This window comes from Heteronotia binoei, chromosome 11 (genome assembly GCF_032191835.1).
Source record: "Heteronotia binoei isolate CCM8104 ecotype False Entrance Well chromosome 11, APGP_CSIRO_Hbin_v1, whole genome shotgun sequence".
Lineage (NCBI taxonomy): Eukaryota > Metazoa > Chordata > Lepidosauria > Squamata > Gekkonidae > Heteronotia > Heteronotia binoei.
The window spans coordinates 6,126,728-6,146,654 of NC_083233.1; the positions used below are offsets into that span (position 1 = coordinate 6,126,728).

Below are 19,927 nucleotides of genomic sequence, written 5' to 3' on the forward strand. Positions count from 1 at the left end.
CAGTTAAAAGGAAAGCCATCCTAGATAAAAATGTATAGTGTATATATGTAATACAATCCATTTGTAGTGATTTGGCATGTTTTAATCATTGTTTTTACCCTGGGTCCTAAAGCTTGCCCACTTGCTCATCCAACTTTTTCACCACATCAGCAGTCCACCAAGGGGAATAGTTTCATGTAGTGTCCTCACCCAGCATGAATCTCTTCCCCTGTACTAGACCAGAACAATAATAAAGTCAAAGCAGGCACTGGAACCCAGGATAATAACTCAGAAGCAGCAACCCAGTAACTAAATAAAAGGAGTAAGAAATAACAACGGTGGTCTGCTGTAGACCTCCAGGCAAAGCAGACGACTTGGATGAAAGGTCCAATAAATCCCTGACTTGTCTTACTGACAAATTCAGTTTCCTGCGTGTCTCAAGAACAAGTAATGTCAGACTAACCTTATCTTTTTTTTTAGAAAGTTACTACCTTGTTGGATCAGGAGTATGCTGTAGACATAGCTTATCTTGATTTCAGTAAGGCTTTTTATAAGATTCCACATAATATTCTTGTTGACAAGCTGGTAAAATGTGGTTTGGATCCTATTACTGTTAAGTGGATCTGTAACTGGTTGACAGATGGCACCCAGAGTGCTTGTGAATGGTTCCACATCCTCTTTGAGAAGAGTGACAAGTGAAGTGCCTCAAGGATCTGTCCTGGGACTTGTTTTGTTGAATATCTTTATAAATAATATGGATGAAGGAATAGAGGGAATGCGTATTAAATTTGAGGATGATACTAAATTGGGAGGGGTTGCAAAGATGGCAGAAGACAGAGTCTGAATACAGGATGATCTTGTCAGGCTGGAAAACTGGGCTAAGACAAATAAAATGAATTTTAATGGGGATTCCTGCATTTATGTAGGAAAAATCCAATGCATCATTATAGGATGGGGGAGACTTGTCTTAGCAGTAGTATGTGTGAAAAGGAAGATGTTGAGGGGCATGGAGATCGTCCTACAGGGAAAGGCTGAAGGAGCTGGCTACATTTAGTCTAGAGATGAGTGAGAGGTGGTATGATCACCATCTTCAAGTACTTAAAGGACTGCCATCTAGAGGATGGTGCGGAGTTGTTTCCTGTTGCCCCAGAAGGTCAGAGCAGAATCAATGGGTTGAAATTAAATCAGAAGAGTTTTCAACTAAACATTAAGAAGAACTTCCTGGCAGTTAGGGTGGTTCCTCAGTGGAAAAGGCTTCCTCAGGAAGTGGTGGGCTCTTCTTCTTTGAGAGCCAGTTTGGTGTAGTGGTTAAGTGTGCAGACTCTTATCTGGGAGAACCGGGTTTGATTCCCCACTCCTCCACTTGCACCTGCCGGAATGGCCTTGGGCCAGCCATAACTCTGGCAGAGGTTGCCCTTGAAAGGGCAGCAGCTGTGAGAGTCCTCTCAGCCCCACCCACCTCACAGGGTGTGTGTTGGTGGGGGAGGAAGGGAAAGGAGATTGTGAGCTGCTCTGAGATTTGGAATGGATGGCGGGATATAAATCCAATATCATCATCATCATCATCATCATCATCTTTGGAGGTTTTTAACTGACCATCTGACATCAATGCTGATTCTGTGAATCAGGCAGATCATGAGAAGGAGGGAAGGAAGAGTTGCACCAGTGCTTAATTCCTGTGGCCCTTTCTTGCACACCCAAGGAAATGCTGATTGACGCTTTGGGGTCAGGAAGCAATTTTTCTCCAGGCCAGTTTTTTTGTCGAGGGGCAGGATCTGCCATCTTCTGGGCATGGAGCAGGTGTCATTTGGGGGTATGTTTGTGAATTCCCTAAGTTGTGCAGGGGGTTGGACTAGATGACCCTGGAGATCTCCGTGGTCTCTGTGCTTTCATACCTTAGGGATCAAGGATCCTGCGCCAACTCCAACCGTAGTGTTCAAAGCTCCAACATGAGGGTTTTAGCATCCTGCCTCTGAGCATTCTCAAGAACCCCACTGCACATGTACAGAGGAGGCTGCTAGGATCCTGCCAGTTCTCTTCCGACCACGTGCATGAGAGGCTGTTTCCTGAGGCTCCGGTTGTTTTGGTCCCTCTTCCTTTCCTTCTTAACTCCCTAAAAATCAAAAGAAGAGTTTTCTCTTATAATTCATAGTTGATAGCTGTTCTTCTTCATAGTTAGTTGGTCAGTTAGTCGTATTAGTTTAGATGGAAGACTTCCAGGCTAGACCTCCCCCCCCCTCTCCCCGAGGCCTGTTGGTCTATGTGGGGTTGCTTCAGACATTGTTCCTGCTGCAGGAGCAAGCTCACCCCCTCTGAAGGACACTCACTGGGCCTTCTCTATTTGGGGGAAGCCCACGGGACTGACATTTGCCCTCCTTGCATAAAATTTGGGAAGCAGACTTGGAAGAACAGGGCAGCAAGGCTTCGGACAGCTTTACTTACCTCAGCCCTAACTCCCAAGCCGATGGTGGGAATATCAGTCAGTACTAGAGATCCTACGGCATTGGCAGTTGCCTCTTCCCGCCGCACAATGCCATCTGCAACTGATGCTAGCCAGCACCCTCTTCCAGGAAAGCCACTGCTTGCTGGGCTCCCTGTGGGGTGAAGCACAGACATCACTAAGGAGATAAACAGGTTGCTTACCTGTAATTGATCATCTTTGAGTGGTCATCTGTGCATTCACATCACCTGCCCATCCTTCCCCACTGCTGTCAGCCAAGTTGCCTTTCCTTCTGGGTTGCTCAGCATTCAGAAGGAACTGGTGGGATCCTAGTGCCTTCCTGTGGACACGCGATGTGAGGTTCCTGAGCATGCTCAGAGGCAGGATGCTAAAATCCTTGCGTCGGAGCTTTGAACAGCACTGTCGGAGTTGGCACAGGGGCCTTAATCCCTAAGGTGTGAATGCACAGATGACCACTCAAAGATCATCCGTTACAGGTAAGCAGCCTGTTTTTCCCTTCCCACTGTATGATTCTATGAACATCATTCCTGCTCTCAGAGACAGTGTTTGCAGTTAAAGTAGCGATTGCAGTGCGGGAATGTTTCTAGGGGACGAGTAAATGAACAGCATTCAGTCCTCTGGGGTCACATTTCTGAAAGGAGGGGGAATGGATCGAGCTGCTTGCCCTATTCGGTTTGCGCCCAGGTTTCTCTGGCCACGTGGTCTCCCTGCCTCATATTAACACTTCTCATTATTCAGTTTGTTTCAAGTAGATAAAGGTTTTGATCCTCTGAAGCACGAAATTCTGTATCTGTGGCCTGCACTGCTGCTGGGCAGCTGGCCATAACATGGTGATAGACAGTCTGTATCTGCTCGCTTACTGCAAGCGGTTTACGCGTGTCTTTCCCAAGCAGCAGGCACTAATTCATTTCTCCTTTCCTTTCCCTAGGAAATTATCTTTACAAATGCATTTAAGTCAAGGCTTCATTTCCGAACGGTTGTGGCTTAAACTCTTTGATTCCTAAGGCTCACAGTTGCTTTTCTAGCGCACAGCCATTTTTACTGAATCATCTTATATGATGCGTTTTTACTGCCACTGTAGCAAAATGATACGAAGTGGACTCCATTCAGACAATTTGCATGTGTGTGTTTGTTTTAAAGGGAACAATGGAAGACAAGATATATGACCGTCAGGTGACTAAGCAGTCTCTGTCTTTCCGAGTTGTGGATCAGCAGCAGGTTGAACGTCATTTTACCATGAATGAACTCACGGAGCTCTATACTTTTGAGCCAGATTTGTTGGATGATCCTAATTCAGAGAAGAAGAAGAAAAGGGACACACCCATGTTGCCCAAAGTAAGCCAGCCTTGCATGCTTTGCACCAGCAGTAGTAAAACACTTAACTGTCAGCCTTTGAAAAGAAGAAAGATAAAAGCTTTGCTCTGTGCAAAGCCCAGCAGTCAGCTTGACAGGATCCAGCCAGATGCTGCAGCAAATCAATCAAGCTTGCATGTCTGTCCAGTGTTGTCTGTGCCGAAGATTTTATATTTGAGTTACTGCTTTTTGATCATTACTATTCCTGTTTTAGTTATTGTGGCTACTGATGCAGCGCAGGGGTCTCTCAAGCCACATTCACTTGTAATATCACTTGTTGATTTCACTAGGCTAACTACTTTCTTGAAGATATATTTTCTTTTGCCTGGTTTGAGTCTCTTGCTATTCAATTTCATAGTTCCATGAAAACCACATGGGATGTTGCTGGTAATGCAGTTATTTATATAATTTGGTTAGATGCCAGTTATCATCTAGGCTGCTTCCTGGAACCTTTTTGAAGGACCGGATGCAAATATTTAATGCACCAAGTCCCTGCAAACCCCAGAAGTTGGGCTCACTGACCTTCAAGCAATTTCTAGCCCTTCAGTTCTGTTTCTGGTATTTCACATCAGTCATAAAATGCCAGCCAATAGTGTGTTTATTTCTGAATTAGTTCCCTTGACTTTGAGGAATTCCTCCACAATTTAAGGATTGTAGCTTTAACTGCCACTGGTGTTGTAGTCTGAATGGCATCACTATTACATTTTAACAGGCAAAATAACCGTTCTTCAGATTACATTTTAAAGAGCTATAGAACAAAAACAACTGCATGCAATATATGGTAGTTTCATTTTACTGTTAGAAGGACAAGAAAAAACAAAATGGGGTGGTTAGCATGAACATTTGAAATGGCCGTGGTAGGAGCAGTGCCGGCCCTTAGGGCACATGGCGCCCCAGGCAGGCTCCCTGGCCGCCACCCCTCCGCAGCGCCGCACTCCATCGATCAGAGGGGTGCGCTGCAATGAGGCAGCTGGCATCTGAGCATTTTTTGAAGAGAGCTCTGGAGGAAGCTTAATACCTCATATTTTGAATCAAAATGTATGTTCACAGACCACCTTTCAGCAGTTAGCTTGGCAAAAGACTAAAATTCAATTTAATGATCTCCAATGGCAAAAAATATGGTAATCCATTCTCTATACTTCAAAGTCAATAAATATTAAGCTACAAAACTTTAAAATGTATGCAGGATGGTATGCAAGATGGACTCTTCTATGGCAAATTGGTAAATAATCCGAAATGTTGGAAAGAATGCGAGTCGGTAGCCACCTATCTACACTGTTGGTAGAAGCACACATACAATAAAACCTTTTGGAATTCTGTAACACCTATTATTGACTGCATAGGATGCACAATTCCCAAAATGCCTGTATCTGTTCTACTGGGAGGATGCATCTATCCGTAAGATGGGAGCTGATTTTGATAGCAGCTAAAACATTAATTGCCCAGTTTTGGAAAACTAAAAAAAAAACCTTACCATAAGTCAATGGTTCTTGAAAGTTTGGGACATCATAATCTGTGATAAAACAGTTTCTTAAATTCTGATGGTAGAAAACGCCCTGAAGAACTTGAAGGAATTCTTTCTGTTCTTTCAGTTTGTGACCTCTAATGAAAATGTTTTACCAAAAAACCCTTCGATTTTGCTTTTTACTGAAAAATTGTAAACATATTGATTCATAATCTGTATATGTACACACGGAGGATTTATTTTTTATTTTCTATGTGCCTTGGATGTTATTTATATTGAAAAATTGTAATTGATATTTTTTTTAGTTTATGTTTTTGACATTTAAATGAAACATTTTGGGGAAAGTTAACAAATAAATAGTCATAAAAAAGAAAAGAGCAAGAGACCAGTAGTGCCTTAACACCTAACAGAATTTGTGAGCAGTCAGCCCCGACTCCCAAAAGCTCCACCCTGCCATGAATCCCGTTAGTCTTTAAGGCTCTTGCTGCTTTCTGCTGACAAAAGAGATGGGAGGCACGCCTGAAAGGGCAGGGCTGGGTATTTTCTGGTAAGAACATTCACTGAATTTTTTATATCATTTTAATTATCAGGACACAATTTTAGCTGAATTGCTTCAGATACATAAGGAACACATTGTGGGCTATCATGAACACGATTCCCTCCTGGACCACAAAGAGGAGGAAGAACTGACCGAAGAGGAGCGGAAGGCGGCTTGGGCAGAATATGAAGCAGAAAAGAAGGTGGGGCATTTCCCACCGCTTCCTGCTTTGACCGTTTGATTCAGAGAGGCCGAGGACAGTTTCTCTTTGAGTGTGGATAGATTTTTCAGATAGATGTTGTCAGGATTGCTACTTACATGCATTATTATGATATGCTGCCACTAAATTTAAGAGAGTTTTACATCTCCCATTTCCCCTGCCCTCCAAGTATTGCTGCTGATTTGTTGTGAAGAAACACTGCTTCAACTTGAACAGCATCAGGTCTGGCAAACAGAATAGCCTTAAAGACTTGCAGGGAACATTTCATTTTCCCTTCCTCCATTGCTTCTTCTTTCCCTTCCACTTTCCCTTTCAAAAGTTGGGATTAAAAAGATGCTAATGCATTTTTTAGTTTATTGTGGCAAGAACAAGCTTTCCCTGAATTTTGATAAGTCCAAGATTATTGTGTTCAGTCAGAGTTGGAAGCCCTTCAAATGAACTATACGAGGAAACCCCATTGAACAGGTGAAGAGCTTCAGATATCTTGGTATTCATTTCCACTATAGTGCTAATTGGGGACTCATATTAAGGAAGTGGTAAGATCTGTGAATAGCAGTGAACTCACAATCTCCCATTTTTTCTCTACTAAAGGGAACCAATTTATACCTGCTGTTCTTAAAGTGTTCAACTATAAAATATGGTGCCCCAATTTGCATTTCCACCCTTAATGAAAGAGTCCAATCTAAATTTCTTAGGAAAATTTTAGGGCTTCCAGCTTGTGTACCTTATGCAGCAATTTGCCTTGAGACAAACCAGAGACGTTTAGCCACAAAGGCATGAATCTCAACTTTCAAATTTTGGCAGCATCTTCATTTCAGAAGTGGGCCTAATAGTCTCATTGCACATACGCTGCATGAATCTTGTCTATCTGATTGGCGGACCCACACTGAAGAGAAAATCACATCCATGGGGCTTAGCATTGATGACCTGACCCTTTTTTCAAAGATGCCTGCTTTTGTCATGATTAAACAGATTAATTGACATGGAGATTGAAGACCTTGGAAGTCTCGCTTCTGGGCGTTGCTCTCCCATGCAATGGGGGATTCCTTTTAGTGGTTCACTTACAGAGTATTTTTCTTGTTTGATTGACCCCCATATTCGAAGGGCGCTTATGTTAGCCCAGTTTAATGTGCTTCCTTCTGCCATGTTATATGGGAGGTTTTTAAAAATGCCATTCTTTGATAGTCTATGTCCCTGTGGGCTGAAGGAATAGACCATGTACTTTTATCCTGTAGATTCTGTGATTTACATGCATCTTATCTGGATGAGCTCTACCACCTATTTTTCTACAAAATGACCCCTGCTTATTGGACTTTGCACTCACACTGGACCACAATGTGAACTGGGCTACTGCTTGCGAATGCTTTTGCTCAGTTATGATCATATTAAAATCATGAATTAGAAAGTGTAGTGCTCTTTAAAGGGGTTTTGTTTTGACAATAATTAAGTTCCCTGTTCTGAATGCTTGGGTGGTGATCACACAGGCTTGATTTGAACTAACCTGCATGTTCCTTGAAATAGTTTTTTTAAAAAGTTTCACTTTCCCAATAGCTGTGGCTTTGATTTAATTTAATGAAACGAGCATGTGCCACTTCCAAATGTGCTTAGCTAAAACAAACCAAAGATGTCCTTTGTTGTAATTTGAGCTTGGCTGGGAAAAAACTTCAGATGTTGGTTGAATGAGCAGGGTGTGGCTTCAGCGGGTCTCCAGTGTGGAGTATCCAAGTCTGACAGGTGTAGAACATCAGAGCAGCTCGAGGAGGTGAAACCCCTTTCTGCAGCATCTAGTACTGGGTGCTCAGTCCCACAAAGCTTGTGCATGTGGGGCACAGGAGGGGACAGGCAGGATAGACTTGAATTGCATGAGGCTCCCTTCCTAGTCTTGCTTCTTGTGTATTTGGAACTTGGTAGCTTGAGTGATGCCCTAAGGCGGTGCTGCTGCTCTCTGCCAAGGCAAGGTCTGCCCCTCCATGGCTTTTCCTGTGTTGCCCCTGGGCTTTCCTCTGTTAGGTCAGTCTGGAACTGCTTATGTGGTATGTACATATTTCTTTTGTGTTGATCAAGTTCTGTCCTAGTGCTCTAAGTTCTGAAAAAGATAATCTTTGTTTTCCAGGGCCTAACTATGCGTTTCAACATGCCAGTGGGAGCAAATATGTTCCATACCAACTTCAATTCTCAGACCCCATATATTCCTTTCAACCTGGCCGCCTTATCTGCAATGAGCAATCAGCAGCTGGAAGTAAGTGGTTAAGTGCCTGGTATCACAGCATATTTCCTGCACTTTGTGGATACCTTAGGTACACATATCATTTCTCCTAGAAGTAAAGAAGTCATAGAATCCTAGAGTTGGAAGGGACTTCTAGGGCCACCTAGTCCAAGCCCCTGCACACTGCAGGAAATACACAGATACCCCTCCCCCCCACACACCTGTTCCATGCCCAGAGGATGGCAAAAAAACAACCCTGCAGAATCCCTGGGGCCAAACTGGCCTGGAGAAAAATTGCTGACTGAGCCCAAAGTGGTGATCAGCATTTCCCTGGCTGTGTCAGAAAGGACCATGAGAACTAAGCCCTGATGCAGCCCTTCCTGCCCTCCTTCTCATGATCTGCCCAAGTTCACAGAATCAGCATTGCTGTCAGATGGCCAGCTAGCTGTTAGAAAACCCCAAGGAAGGAGAGCCCACCAGCTCCCAAGGAGGAAGCCTGTTCCACTGAGGAACTGCTCTAACGGTCAGGAAGTTCTTCCTAATATTTTCTGGAAACTCTTGATTTACTTTCAACCCATTGATTCTGGTCCTACCTTCCGGGGCAAGAAAACAACTCTGCAGTATCCAGTATACGACAGTCCTTCAAATGCTTGAAGATGGTGACCGCATCCCCTCTCCAAGCTAAACATACCCAGCTCTTTTAGCCTTTCCTCACAGGACTTGGTCTTGAGACATCACACCATCTTTGTTGCCCTCCTCTGGACACATTCTAGGTTGCCTATATCCTTCTTAAATTGTGGTGCTCAAAACTGAGCACAGTACTCTAGGTGAAAACTAACCAGAGCAGAATAAAGCAATAGTATCACTTCATGTGAACGGGACACTATACTTCTGTTGATACAGCCCAAAATTACATCTGCCTTTTTTGCCACTGCATCACACTGCTGACACATGTTCAGTGTATGGTCCGCTAAGATCCCTAGATCCTTTCTGCATGTCTTACTGTCAAGTCAGGTTGCCCCCTGGATTTGATTTTACCTACCTAAATGCAGAACTTTAGGTTCATTCCTGTTAAAATTCATTTTATTTGCTTTAGCCCAGTTTTCCAGCCTATTGAGAGCATCCTGCATCCATATCCTTCTACCTCCCGATTTAGTATTATCTGCAAATTTAATAAGCATTTCCCTGTATTCCTTCATCTAAATAATTTATTCTCCTTTAGTTGGACATTAGAGAGTTGTATAGAAATGTAGAATTGTTTTTCAAAGAACAGGATCCTTGTTCAGTCTGTCAAAAATGTTTGTAAGATGTTGATCTGTGGCATAAGCTACACACCCATTGCATACTGCAAAAGTTGATCACCATACCAATGGTGCTTGATCATTTGGAAAAAGTTGTATTGATAACTAATATACATTGATAAAATATCAGGCACCTTGTCAGAGGAACACTACAGGGAGAGTTGCTTTCCATCTAAAATACTTCTAATTTCAGTCATGTTCCCCAGGGTCTTTATTTATTTATTTTATCATATTTATATCCCCCCCCTCCCCTAATGGGCTCAGTAATTCTGCAATTGAGAGAGTGTGCATGAATTTCTTTCCCCTCTGTGTGGGCCAACGACTTGCCTCTGGCTGCAGACACATCCTGGCATCTTGCTGCTTGCAGATGGAACTTGTGGGCAACTCATTTGGCTGCTGCTCTTAATCACTTTCAAACTTCCCTTCAGGACCTCATTAATCAAGGCAGAGAGAAAGTTGTGGAAGCAACAAACAACGTCACTGGAGCAAGAATCCAACCTCTTGAAGACATAATTTCCACAATAGTAAGTAAACGAAGGAGGGCGGTTTTTTTGCTCTGGGGTTGGATGAAGAATAGGCAGGTGGCAAGAAGAGCAACTTCTTTAGTCTTCATGAAATGAGGCTGAAACGACAAATAAATGGATTTACCACTAAGCTGGAAAGGAGGGTGCAGATCTTTTAGGGGTTTTTTTCCTTCCTAGTTTCTAGACCAGGTGTCCAGTCGTTTTGAGCCTTTTTGGAATTCAGACGCTGTGACAAAACGACCCCTACAAGGTAGCTGCCACTGGAGGCAAAGCAAGCCATCAAACACCTGCTGCAGCTTCCCTGTCGTCCCTTGTCTGGCTCATCCAAAGCCTTGCTGGGCAAAAGGCCCCTTTCTTGAGTGGCCGGCAGCAGAGCGCTCCCACCCCCTGTCCCAGACCTGCAGGAAGGAGTCTACACAGGTCCTAGGTTTCCTGTTTGATTCAAATTCCGTGACTAGACAGGTTTAAGAGGAAATTCTGTTCTTGTTTGACTGCCTATCAGTGACTGAAAAGATCCATGACTGTGAGACGGCAGAATTGTTACTGTAGGATCCCTCCCTCCAATTATCATCAGCTTTTATCTTTTTATTTTTGTAATTATCTGTTTTTTCCTATTTGATGAGACTCTTTTATGTTTCTTTAGAAGATCACCTTAAGTTCAGGACAAGTACTTTTCTCTCAGCATTTTCAGAAACTCTCATCCCTGGATATATGCTTTTTGAGTTCCTCTCACCCTCTTTAATTCCATAATTAAAAGAACAGGATTCAGAGAATTGTTCAATTAGTTCTAACCCCCAGATGAAAATGGTAACTTAATCAGAAAGCTCGTGCTTCTCCAACCAGTTCCATTACAGTTGATCTGGTTTGTGCACCCAGCAGCCTTCCTGCTGGCACTTTGGATTAGGCTGTGTGCAATAGCAGGCTGCCCAGCCGGTAGAGAGCCCTTCTGCGCCCCAGTACTCTGCACTGTCACTGTCTCAGAGTGATTCCAGACATGGCAGCTATCCCAGTATGAGCCCTGTTTGGATTTGAGCCACTGAAACTGGAGGACAGGGAGTGGAAGGACCATTGTCTGTTTGCAGGGACAGAATCTATGTGATTGGTGTCTGGACAGAGCAAGACCAGAGGGACAGTTACAACTCTCGAAGTGTGCTAGAACAAACGGAGCCCATAGAGGACTCACCAACTTTTGTGGTGTTCTCCTTCGCAGTGGAAAGAAAACCTCACCCTCACGGAGTCCCAGGTGCAGGCTTTAGCCCTCAGCCGACAGGCAAGCCAGGAGTTTGATGTGAAGCGCCGGGAAGCCATCTACAATGATGTCTTGACCAAGCAACAGATGGTAAGAATCCCACACGTCTCTTACTTGGGCCCCACAAGGATATGTTAGTAGGGGAACATAGAGGTACATTTGAGAACATTGTTGTGTTTGCAGAGTCTTTTCTGAGCATTGGGAAATCCTTCTCTTGTATTATTTCCAGCAATCTTACCAATGGTAAAATTTGCTTATTGTTCATGGGGTGGAGGAGAGGCAATCGCTTGGGCCCACCTGCTTTGTTGAAGCCTGGCCTAAAATTTGCAGTTTATGCTTGGAAGTCCTCGGCTGCCCTCCCCAAAACATACATGGTCAACAGAGTCAATCTTGTTGCTGCCACAGTTGCAGAGTCTATCTGAGTGTGGAATTCCACTGAATCTTCCTAGTATCACTGCTGAAGGTAGAGGATTCAGGCGCACTAGCATAAAAGCCCTTCTGTACTTGGAGTAATTAACTCAGAATGCCAACTGAGAAGGATGAGTTCACTCTATGGGCTCTGATCAGTGTGCTCTCACAGTTGAAGTCCCTAAGACGTCTTCCATAAGCATACAATAGAAGGCTCCAGATCCTCTCCCTGGTACAGATGGTTCAAAGTGGATCACCACAGAGCCCATCCTTGTCTAACATCATGTTTTACAATACGAAGGCCATCCTTTATAACCGTCAACTTTCAGCCCCTGCAATCTGCCACGTTAACAGACTGCTACTCCTGCAAATAAGTGGTCTATGTGGTGTGGTGGAGGCTGAGGATCTTCCTCACTTCAGGCTGTGTTGTCTTCTATATTGGGAACCCGAATGTCAATTTCCGGTGGCCATCTTAACCAATCTAACTGCAGGCATAGCTGAGGAGAAAATAATTTTCCTTCTTGTTGGCAGAGTAATTAGCAAAGATGCATAACCTGATTAAAGTATAGATAAAGGTTTATTCAGGAACTAATATACTTGATAGAAAAGAGGAGAGACAGAGATAGTGTCCTAACTACATCGCTAGCTGAGAGAGAGTAAGTGTGGAACTTCAGAGAAGAAGCAGGATATTGCCCTAAGAATAGCAGTCTGTGTCAATCCTACCCCTGTATAGTCAAACGGGTCCGTTTCTTCAAGCATCAGGAAAGATAGTGACTCAACATGTGGCTTGAGTCAAGACTAAAGCCAACAGTTCAAACATAGTGTTTATACTGTGCAAAGCCCACGAAAGCACCAGTCTCGGTTCCCACAGTCCAAAGCATTCTGTTCCCATAGCCCAGGCAGGTGCAATGCCTTTTGGTGTAGAGCCAGTTTGGTGTAGTGGTTAAGTGTGAGAGAGCCAGTTTGGTGTAGTGGTTAAGTGTGCGGACTCTTATCTGGGAGAACCGGGTTTGATTCCCCACTCCTCCACTTGCACCTGTTGGGTCAGCCATAGCTCTGGCAGAGGTTGTCCTTGAAAGGGCAGCTGCTGTGAGAGCCCTCTCCAGCCCCACCCACCTCACACGGTGTCTGTTGTGGGGGAGGAAGGGAAAGGAGATTGTGAGCCGCTCTGAGACTCTTCGGAGTGGAGGGCGGGATATAAATCCAATATCTTCTTCTTCTTCTTCTTTGATAACACAGAGCAAAACACTCCAGTTCTCAAGGTACCTCTCTTACCACTAGTCATAACTTTTCAGCAAGCAGGGAAACAAACAACAATAGGCAAGACAACGGATGAGGAATATTGTCAACACAGTGCATGAAGTTACAGTAGCAGAGTTTAACCCATTATTGGCAAGAGTCCTTGACAATCTGGGGATAAGGAATGCCACTTAACAGGAGAGAATGTGCTGACTCCACTATCTTCATTGTCTTCTTGCTGCCCCCTTCAGGGTCTTTTCCTCGTTTTGCTCAGTATCAGTCAGGGAGGCTTCTCTGATAAATGCAGAAAAAGTTTTCATTATCAGTAGCAAGCACTCGGCAAGGTCTTCCTTGCCAGAACTGACACAAATGAAACTAAATGAATATTTATAGATGCCTAGAACGGTTACATTTGCACGCCTAAAATTTTGCGCACGTTACACTTTTAAAAAGCTTCCCAAGCCTCACATTATTTATGCCGACTCCAAGGTTAATTATGGGCAGGTGGTAGCATCTGGTGGTCCTGCCTCCATCCATCGCCTGAGAAACTAGAGAACAGCATTCCATTGAAGGAACATCCGAAGGCCATCGTTGCCACCAAACTCCCTCCTTTTATCAGTTGTTAGAGCTATAATATGAAACTAAAGCTAATTGTTAATTATAAGCAGGTTACATGAAATGGAAATAAGATTACATGATGTCAGTATAGTAAACAGTCATAATATATTAATATAATGCAGGAGTATGATTGTACCAAAATACATAACATGGTTAATGAGCAAAGACAATAATGCTGAAAACTAGGAACTCATGTCAGGAAACTCTCCTCACACAGACATTGCCTGTTCCAACACTTCTTGCAAGTCTAGACCCAAACGTGGCTCTGGCTGCCACGGAAATACATGCAAAAGTGGTGTCTGAAACTTCAACCTGTAGCTCTGACATCTTTTTCAATTGTGTGGCAACTTAATCTTGATGCTTGTTTTTCTTTGTCCTGTTTTATGTATGTTTTACTTAGACCAACTTTGTAATGGTCTTTGGCTACATGCAAATAAAAAAAATTGCTACTCTTATTGCTCCTCCTCCAAGTACTGCTTGCATTAAGAATGAGAGGAGAATTTGGATCTGTGTGCTCTTCTCGGTTATCTCGATCTGTGGGTTGGGGGGAGACAGACACGTGTGCATCTGACCTTTTGTTCTTCAGTATTAGTTCCTGAAAGAAATCTCATTCCTTTGCAAATAGATTAACATATTCATGGATGACGCGAAAGGAGGCAGAACTGGAGCCGTCCTCTGCCTGGCCGCCTTGGTGGCCTTTTCCATATCTTTTCCTTGCCAGCCGAAGATGTTGTAGCGGAAGCCCCCGGTTCCTGACACCAAGGAATTAACTTCTCTTAACATGCATGTTAGTTAGAGGATTGCAGAGAGTTCCGTGGTTTCATTTTGTTTTGCAAAACCCGAAACCTTCTAAGGAGGCATTCTGTCAAAGGGTGGGGGGAGTGTTTCCTCTTTGGTGTTTGCCGCAAAAGGTTTTTTTGGCTGTTCACATCAGGGTTTCCAAAGGGGTGGCAAATGGCACTGGAGGAGAAAATGCTGTAACTGATCTATGGGAGTAATTTCACAGTGGAGTGCCTGTCCCCATGGCAACCGAGATAAATGCTGCCTGCAGCACAGTGGCTCCTGTGGCCCAAAATGGTTTCTCCAGTCAGCCACCGCATTAGTGACGGTGATAGCAGCACAGCGAGGATCAAGTTTAGGGTTAAAATCAATTTGTCAGGGCTGCCATGGCTGAAGGCCAAGGAGGCCTCCCGGAGCCCCAGCATCCTCCTGACAGCTCTCCTTTCCCTCTGCAGTTGATCAGTTGTGTCCAGCGGATCCTGATGAACAGAAGACTCCAGCAGCAGTATAATCAGCAGCAGCAGCAGCAGCAGCTGACTTACCAGCAAGCAGCCATGAGTCACCTGATGATGCCGAAGCCACCGGGCTTAGTGATGAACCCTTCCAACTTCCAGCAGATAGACATGAGAGGAATGTACCAATCCCTAGCTGGCACGATGCACCCGCCACCCCTGCAGCGTGCACCTTCCCCCATGAGTGGCAAAACGCCAGGACCGTCCCAAGGGAAATCGATGTGATTTTGCACTAAGTGTTCAAAGGATTGTTAAAATCAGAGAGAGAGAAAGAGAGAGAGAGAAGGGTTTTTTTTATTTTTTTAGGAATCAATGACTTAACAGAACTCAACTGTATAAATAGCTTGAATTATCCCCCCCCCCCACCTTTTGTCTCCCATGTTCTATTTTAGTGTTTTCCATTTTATTTTCTAAGTCCGGAAGTTTCCCCCAATACTCGCCAGTGATGTTGCCTAGAATCTTCTTACGTGTGTTAAGTACAGGAGATAACCAGTTGTTTTCAATGAAAACAGGTCCTTCCATAACACTAGGGGCTGCACAGATTTCCTGTCTAAACTCCTATGCTTGCTGTTAGTATCCATTGAAGCAGCCGTCAAACAGGAGAAGTTTAGGGAAGTTACACAGATCTGTATATTTTGGTAGTTACACACAAATCGACACAGCTGAGTTCTTGGTTAAAGTTGATTCCTCAAATTATGGATTTTTTAAAATGTAACCCACTTTTTGAAGGATTACGTAAGTAAGACAGAATTGACACTGGTGTTTATTCTACTCTGTCATCTGCGTTGGAAGAACAGAATGCAGGGACTGCAAATGCTCTTAAGAGATAACTGAGTGCAATAGACTGACACACTGCTCTGAACCTTTTGAGTCCTGCAGTTTTCTGGAAACTGTGTCTGCAGCCTTAAGTCCTGGCTCGAGAGGTTATCCTCTTCAGCCTTCTGCCACTTCTTATTTCATCTTTTGTGATGGAATAATCTCCAAGAACCTTAACACTTGCAGGTTTGGTCCCTTCCTCATTTATTTTGTCCTTTGCTGATTCTGATGCGAAGCACATTTGTGTTAACTCCTTTCTACTGGTGCTAGCGTCTCATCCTGTTGCTGGTTGGCTAAGAGGGAGGAGCTTCTGGGGCCGGGCAGGGCAGGGGAGGGGCAAAGATGGATGGGATCAGGCCATTGCCCAAAAGCCTTGGAGCGCTCCCTCAACTACCAAAGGAAGGTGTTTGCAATGCTGCCAGAATTGTGAAATAAGTTCTTCTTTTATAAATAATTGTCTCTGGTTACCCTATAATCCTTTTCCATCCTATTTTCCATTCTTTTCAGAATAAGAAATGAAGAAAACTTGATGTCTTTTTTTTTTATTCATCTGTAAAGAAGGAAGAAATGTCTTGAGTAATTATGCTTCCTTAACAGCTGCTGTACAACATTAAATGGGATTGTCAACCATTTGCTATGATTATGAAGATCCAAGTTGGCAATACTTAGGGATTTTTCTTGCATTAGGCTGGTTTATATTTTCCAAATGGACAGCTTTTAATTTTTTTTTTAATGTGGGCATAAAATTAAATGGCAGGCACACATGTCATAGGAGTACAGTAACAAGGTGGGAACCTGGAGAATCCAAGAAAGCTGGATGGATGGAGGGTGTGGTCTCCCAGTAGCACCGAAAGGAGCAAGAGTAGCTGAGAGGTGGTGCAAAACTGGGGGTTTTAACCATCCTTGGACTGGTGCTTGTCCTGCCAAAGGAGCTGGTCAGCATCAAGCCTGCTGACTTTGGAGAGAGGCAAGTGCTCTTTCTGTGATGAGATGAGAGGGGTGACCCCCTGCCCACCCCCCACCCCCACCCAGCAGTGTGAGTCTGTCCATTTCTTTAATTGGGTGGGGAGGCTGTGTTCACGTTGCGTTCCCTTCAGGAGTTAAAGTCTTCTGGAGACAAATGTAGCTGTCGAGGGCATTTCTGAGTAGGACCCACACTTGCCAGATAGATCTGGGAATTTTCAAGTGGCATTTTTACAGTGACTTGAGTGACATAAATGTGGAAGTTTTAGGCAACTCTTTGAAGGCACATTTTTCACTATGGACAACAAAAACGACAACATATGTAACAATGTCTTAGAGGCAAGAAGCAGTAAAGTAAAAACTTGGACCACTTTTGCATATATATTTTTCACAGCATTAATTATAGCTGCATAATATGTGCTTTTGAGTATAACATCAAGCTTTAACCAGTATTTAAAGACAAAAAATTGAAATCAGTAAGAAGCTCATTTTTATATTTGTTTTAGATGTTTTAAACTAGTTGAAATTGCTTATATAAAATGTTGCTTGTAATAACAGTTTTGCCTGCTAAAATCTCCATATTTTGTAACTTGTTTATTTCTTTGGATGTAAAGCATTTTTGCTTAGTATTGTGACTGTACATGTTTTTGTCCCAGTTGTATAGTCCTGTTTCAGTCCATTGACCAGCTTATGGCTGCTGAAATGATACAGCTGTGAAGACTTGGCCTTTGTTTCTGTTAGACGGCTTTTTCAGTTACGTATTAAATATCATACAAGTACCGTAGAAGAGATGTAACTTCCTATAAGGCTGTTTTGTAAAATATATATTAAGGACTGGAGGTGTGTTTTTAAAGAGAATCATTCAAGTATGACAATATGCTTTCTGTGTTTTCACCATTCAAAGTGCTGTTTGGTAGCTGAAACTTAAAACTATTTAATATCTCATTTAATAAAGTGACCAAAACACATTGATGTCCCTGGTGCCACGTTCCTGACATGCTGGGCTGGGCTCTGACGTCATGCAGCTTTGAGACGTTGTCAGCTGTGGCTGTGTCGCCTTGCTCACAAGTCCCTTCAGAGCTATTCACCACTTAATAGTTGCGACTTGAAATATTGGCCTCTGTTTCCTGCTCAATCTTATGCACACTGTGGCCAAGCACGCTTTTAGTTCTTCCTGGCTCAATTTCTCTACTCCACCCCCCCACCCCCCAAAGGTTAGCTGGGCAAAGCCACTTCTTGCACCATTTCTACCAGGGAAGACTTGGCTATGCTCAACTCAGCGTTCGAATATGAGCAAAAGGTATGTACCGTGATTCATAAGTTGTGGGCCCCCTTCTCACATACACATCCAGCAGCAGAGGCGGCCTTGGCCTGCAGCGTATCTGATCTCCAACAGTCGTGTGTGCTTGCATTGGCTGTGTAGCTGTTAGTGTCTTCCTGAAGTAGCCAGCTGAAGGATCCTGGGAGCCCCTTTGGCCTTCCTAAGCAAGAAATAACTCAGATGTCCCAGTAATGCTTGTCATCGTCCAGGGACTTCAGAGGCCAAGCATCCCCTTCCCACCAAGCCTTCAGTGGGGGGAGGGGTCACAATGTTGTCCTGGGAGTGGGGGAAGTGGGTTTCGGGGGGAAGCCCTTTGCCCGCACTGGATGCATGTTTGTTATGGAGCTTGCAGGGCTCTATCTGAACTAAGAAAAGGGTGAAACTGGTACCTTGACTGCACAGAAGCCATCCAAACTACAGGAGACACTGAGCAAGCAGGTGAGGGAAGCCAAACCCAATGTTGGAAAGCCAGAACCCCTGCTGGAAGAAGTGTGCTGGAAATGCACCATCCCACTCTTCATAGAATCATAGAGTTGGAAGGGTCATCTAGTCCAACCCCTTGCACAATGCAGGAAATTCACAAAACGTCCCCACTAAATTCACAGGATCTTCATTGCTGTCAGATGGCCATCTAGCATCTGTTTAAAAACCTCCAAGGAAGGAGAGCCCACCACCTCCCGAGGAAGCCTGTTCCACTGAGGAACCGCTTTAACAGTCAGGAAGTTTTTCCTAATGTTGAGCTGGAAACTCTTGATTTAATTTCAACCCATTGGTTCTGGTCCTACCTTCCGGGGCCACAGAAAACAATTCCACACCATCCTCTATGTGACAGCCCTTCAAGTACTTAGATGGTGATCATATCACCTCTCAGCCGCCGCCTCTCCAGGCTAAACATCCCCACCGCTCGGCTGTTATTAGGGCTCCCTAGACGGGAGCACATTCAGCCGGGCCTCCGGGGACTGCACTGGCTGCCAATAATATACCGAGTCCGGTACAAGGTGCTGGTTATTACCTTTAAAGCCCTATATGGCCTAGGACCTGCCTACCTTAGGGACTGTCTCTTCCCATATGCCCTCCAGAGAGTGCTGTGATCCGGCTCTAGAAATCTGCTTGTAATCCCCGGGCCAAAGGAGGCCCGGTTGAAGTCAACTAGGGACAGGGCCTTCTCGATCACAGCCCCTTGCTGTGGTGGAACCAGTTACTGGAAGAGGTCAGGGCCCTGCGGGACATTGCACAGTTCCGCAGGGCCTGTAAGACAGTCCTCTTCCGGTTGGCTTATAACTGACCGGCACTGAAACATTGAAATATTCTGACGGAAGACTATAAGACAGCACACTGAGACTGACTGATGAATTGATATATTAGTTGTTTTAATTACGTCAATTATTATTGTATTTTAATTCTTGAATTTTATTGTTAGAATTTCTATGTTGTGAGCCGCCCTGAGCCCGCTTTGGTGGGGTAGGGCGGGATATAAATGAAATGAGAGGCACTATGAAGGCACTGAGGATCCAACAAGTGGGAAATGGAGCCTTGAGTTCAAATTGCAGCCATACCATGCATCGGTTGGGCAAGCATGTATCACAGCTTCAGTCCCTCAATTTGTTAAACGGGATTAAGTCTGCTTTGCCCGTTTGATGTGTGGGTCAGTTAGAAAAGAACTGCTTTATTTGGAATCATTTTGACAGTGACTAATAAGAGTAAAACTGAGTGAGTGTTATGAGTGTGTTTCCATGAGGTTAAATGTTATTTTTCCTGATCCTGAAGGGCTACTTGCTGATGTGATGACTCGTGGGAAATCTAAATTTCAATTATAGAGTAACCCCAGACTTTGAAACATGCTGTCCATTCAAACACATTTCACAGTAAATCATGGGGAATGATGACATTTACCAGCAATTATTTAGAAGGAAATTGCAAAAAGCTTTCCGAAGAAGAAACTGCATGTCATTCTGCCGTCCCCTCCATGTTGCA

General features: G+C 44.0%; 1 protein-coding gene across 7 annotated transcripts in view; it reads left to right on the forward strand.

Annotated features, from left to right (window-relative positions):
- Window positions 1–15,555, forward strand: part of ATRX (ATRX chromatin remodeler) — a 164,173-nt gene extending 148,618 nt beyond the window's left edge. For all 7 annotated transcript variants that reach the window (XM_060249503.1, XM_060249504.1, XM_060249505.1 and 4 more), the window contains 6 exons: window positions 3,581–3,775; window positions 5,849–5,998; window positions 8,130–8,255; window positions 9,952–10,047; window positions 11,258–11,386; window positions 14,797–15,555. In XM_060249503.1, the coding sequence (XP_060105486.1) occupies window positions 3,581–3,775; window positions 5,849–5,998; window positions 8,130–8,255; window positions 9,952–10,047; window positions 11,258–11,386; window positions 14,797–15,078 (978 nt within the window). In that variant the 3' untranslated portion in view covers window positions 15,079–15,555. The remainder of the gene's footprint in view (window positions 1–3,580; window positions 3,776–5,848; window positions 5,999–8,129; window positions 8,256–9,951; window positions 10,048–11,257; window positions 11,387–14,796) is intronic.
- Window positions 15,556–19,927: the final 4,372 nt, after the last annotated feature.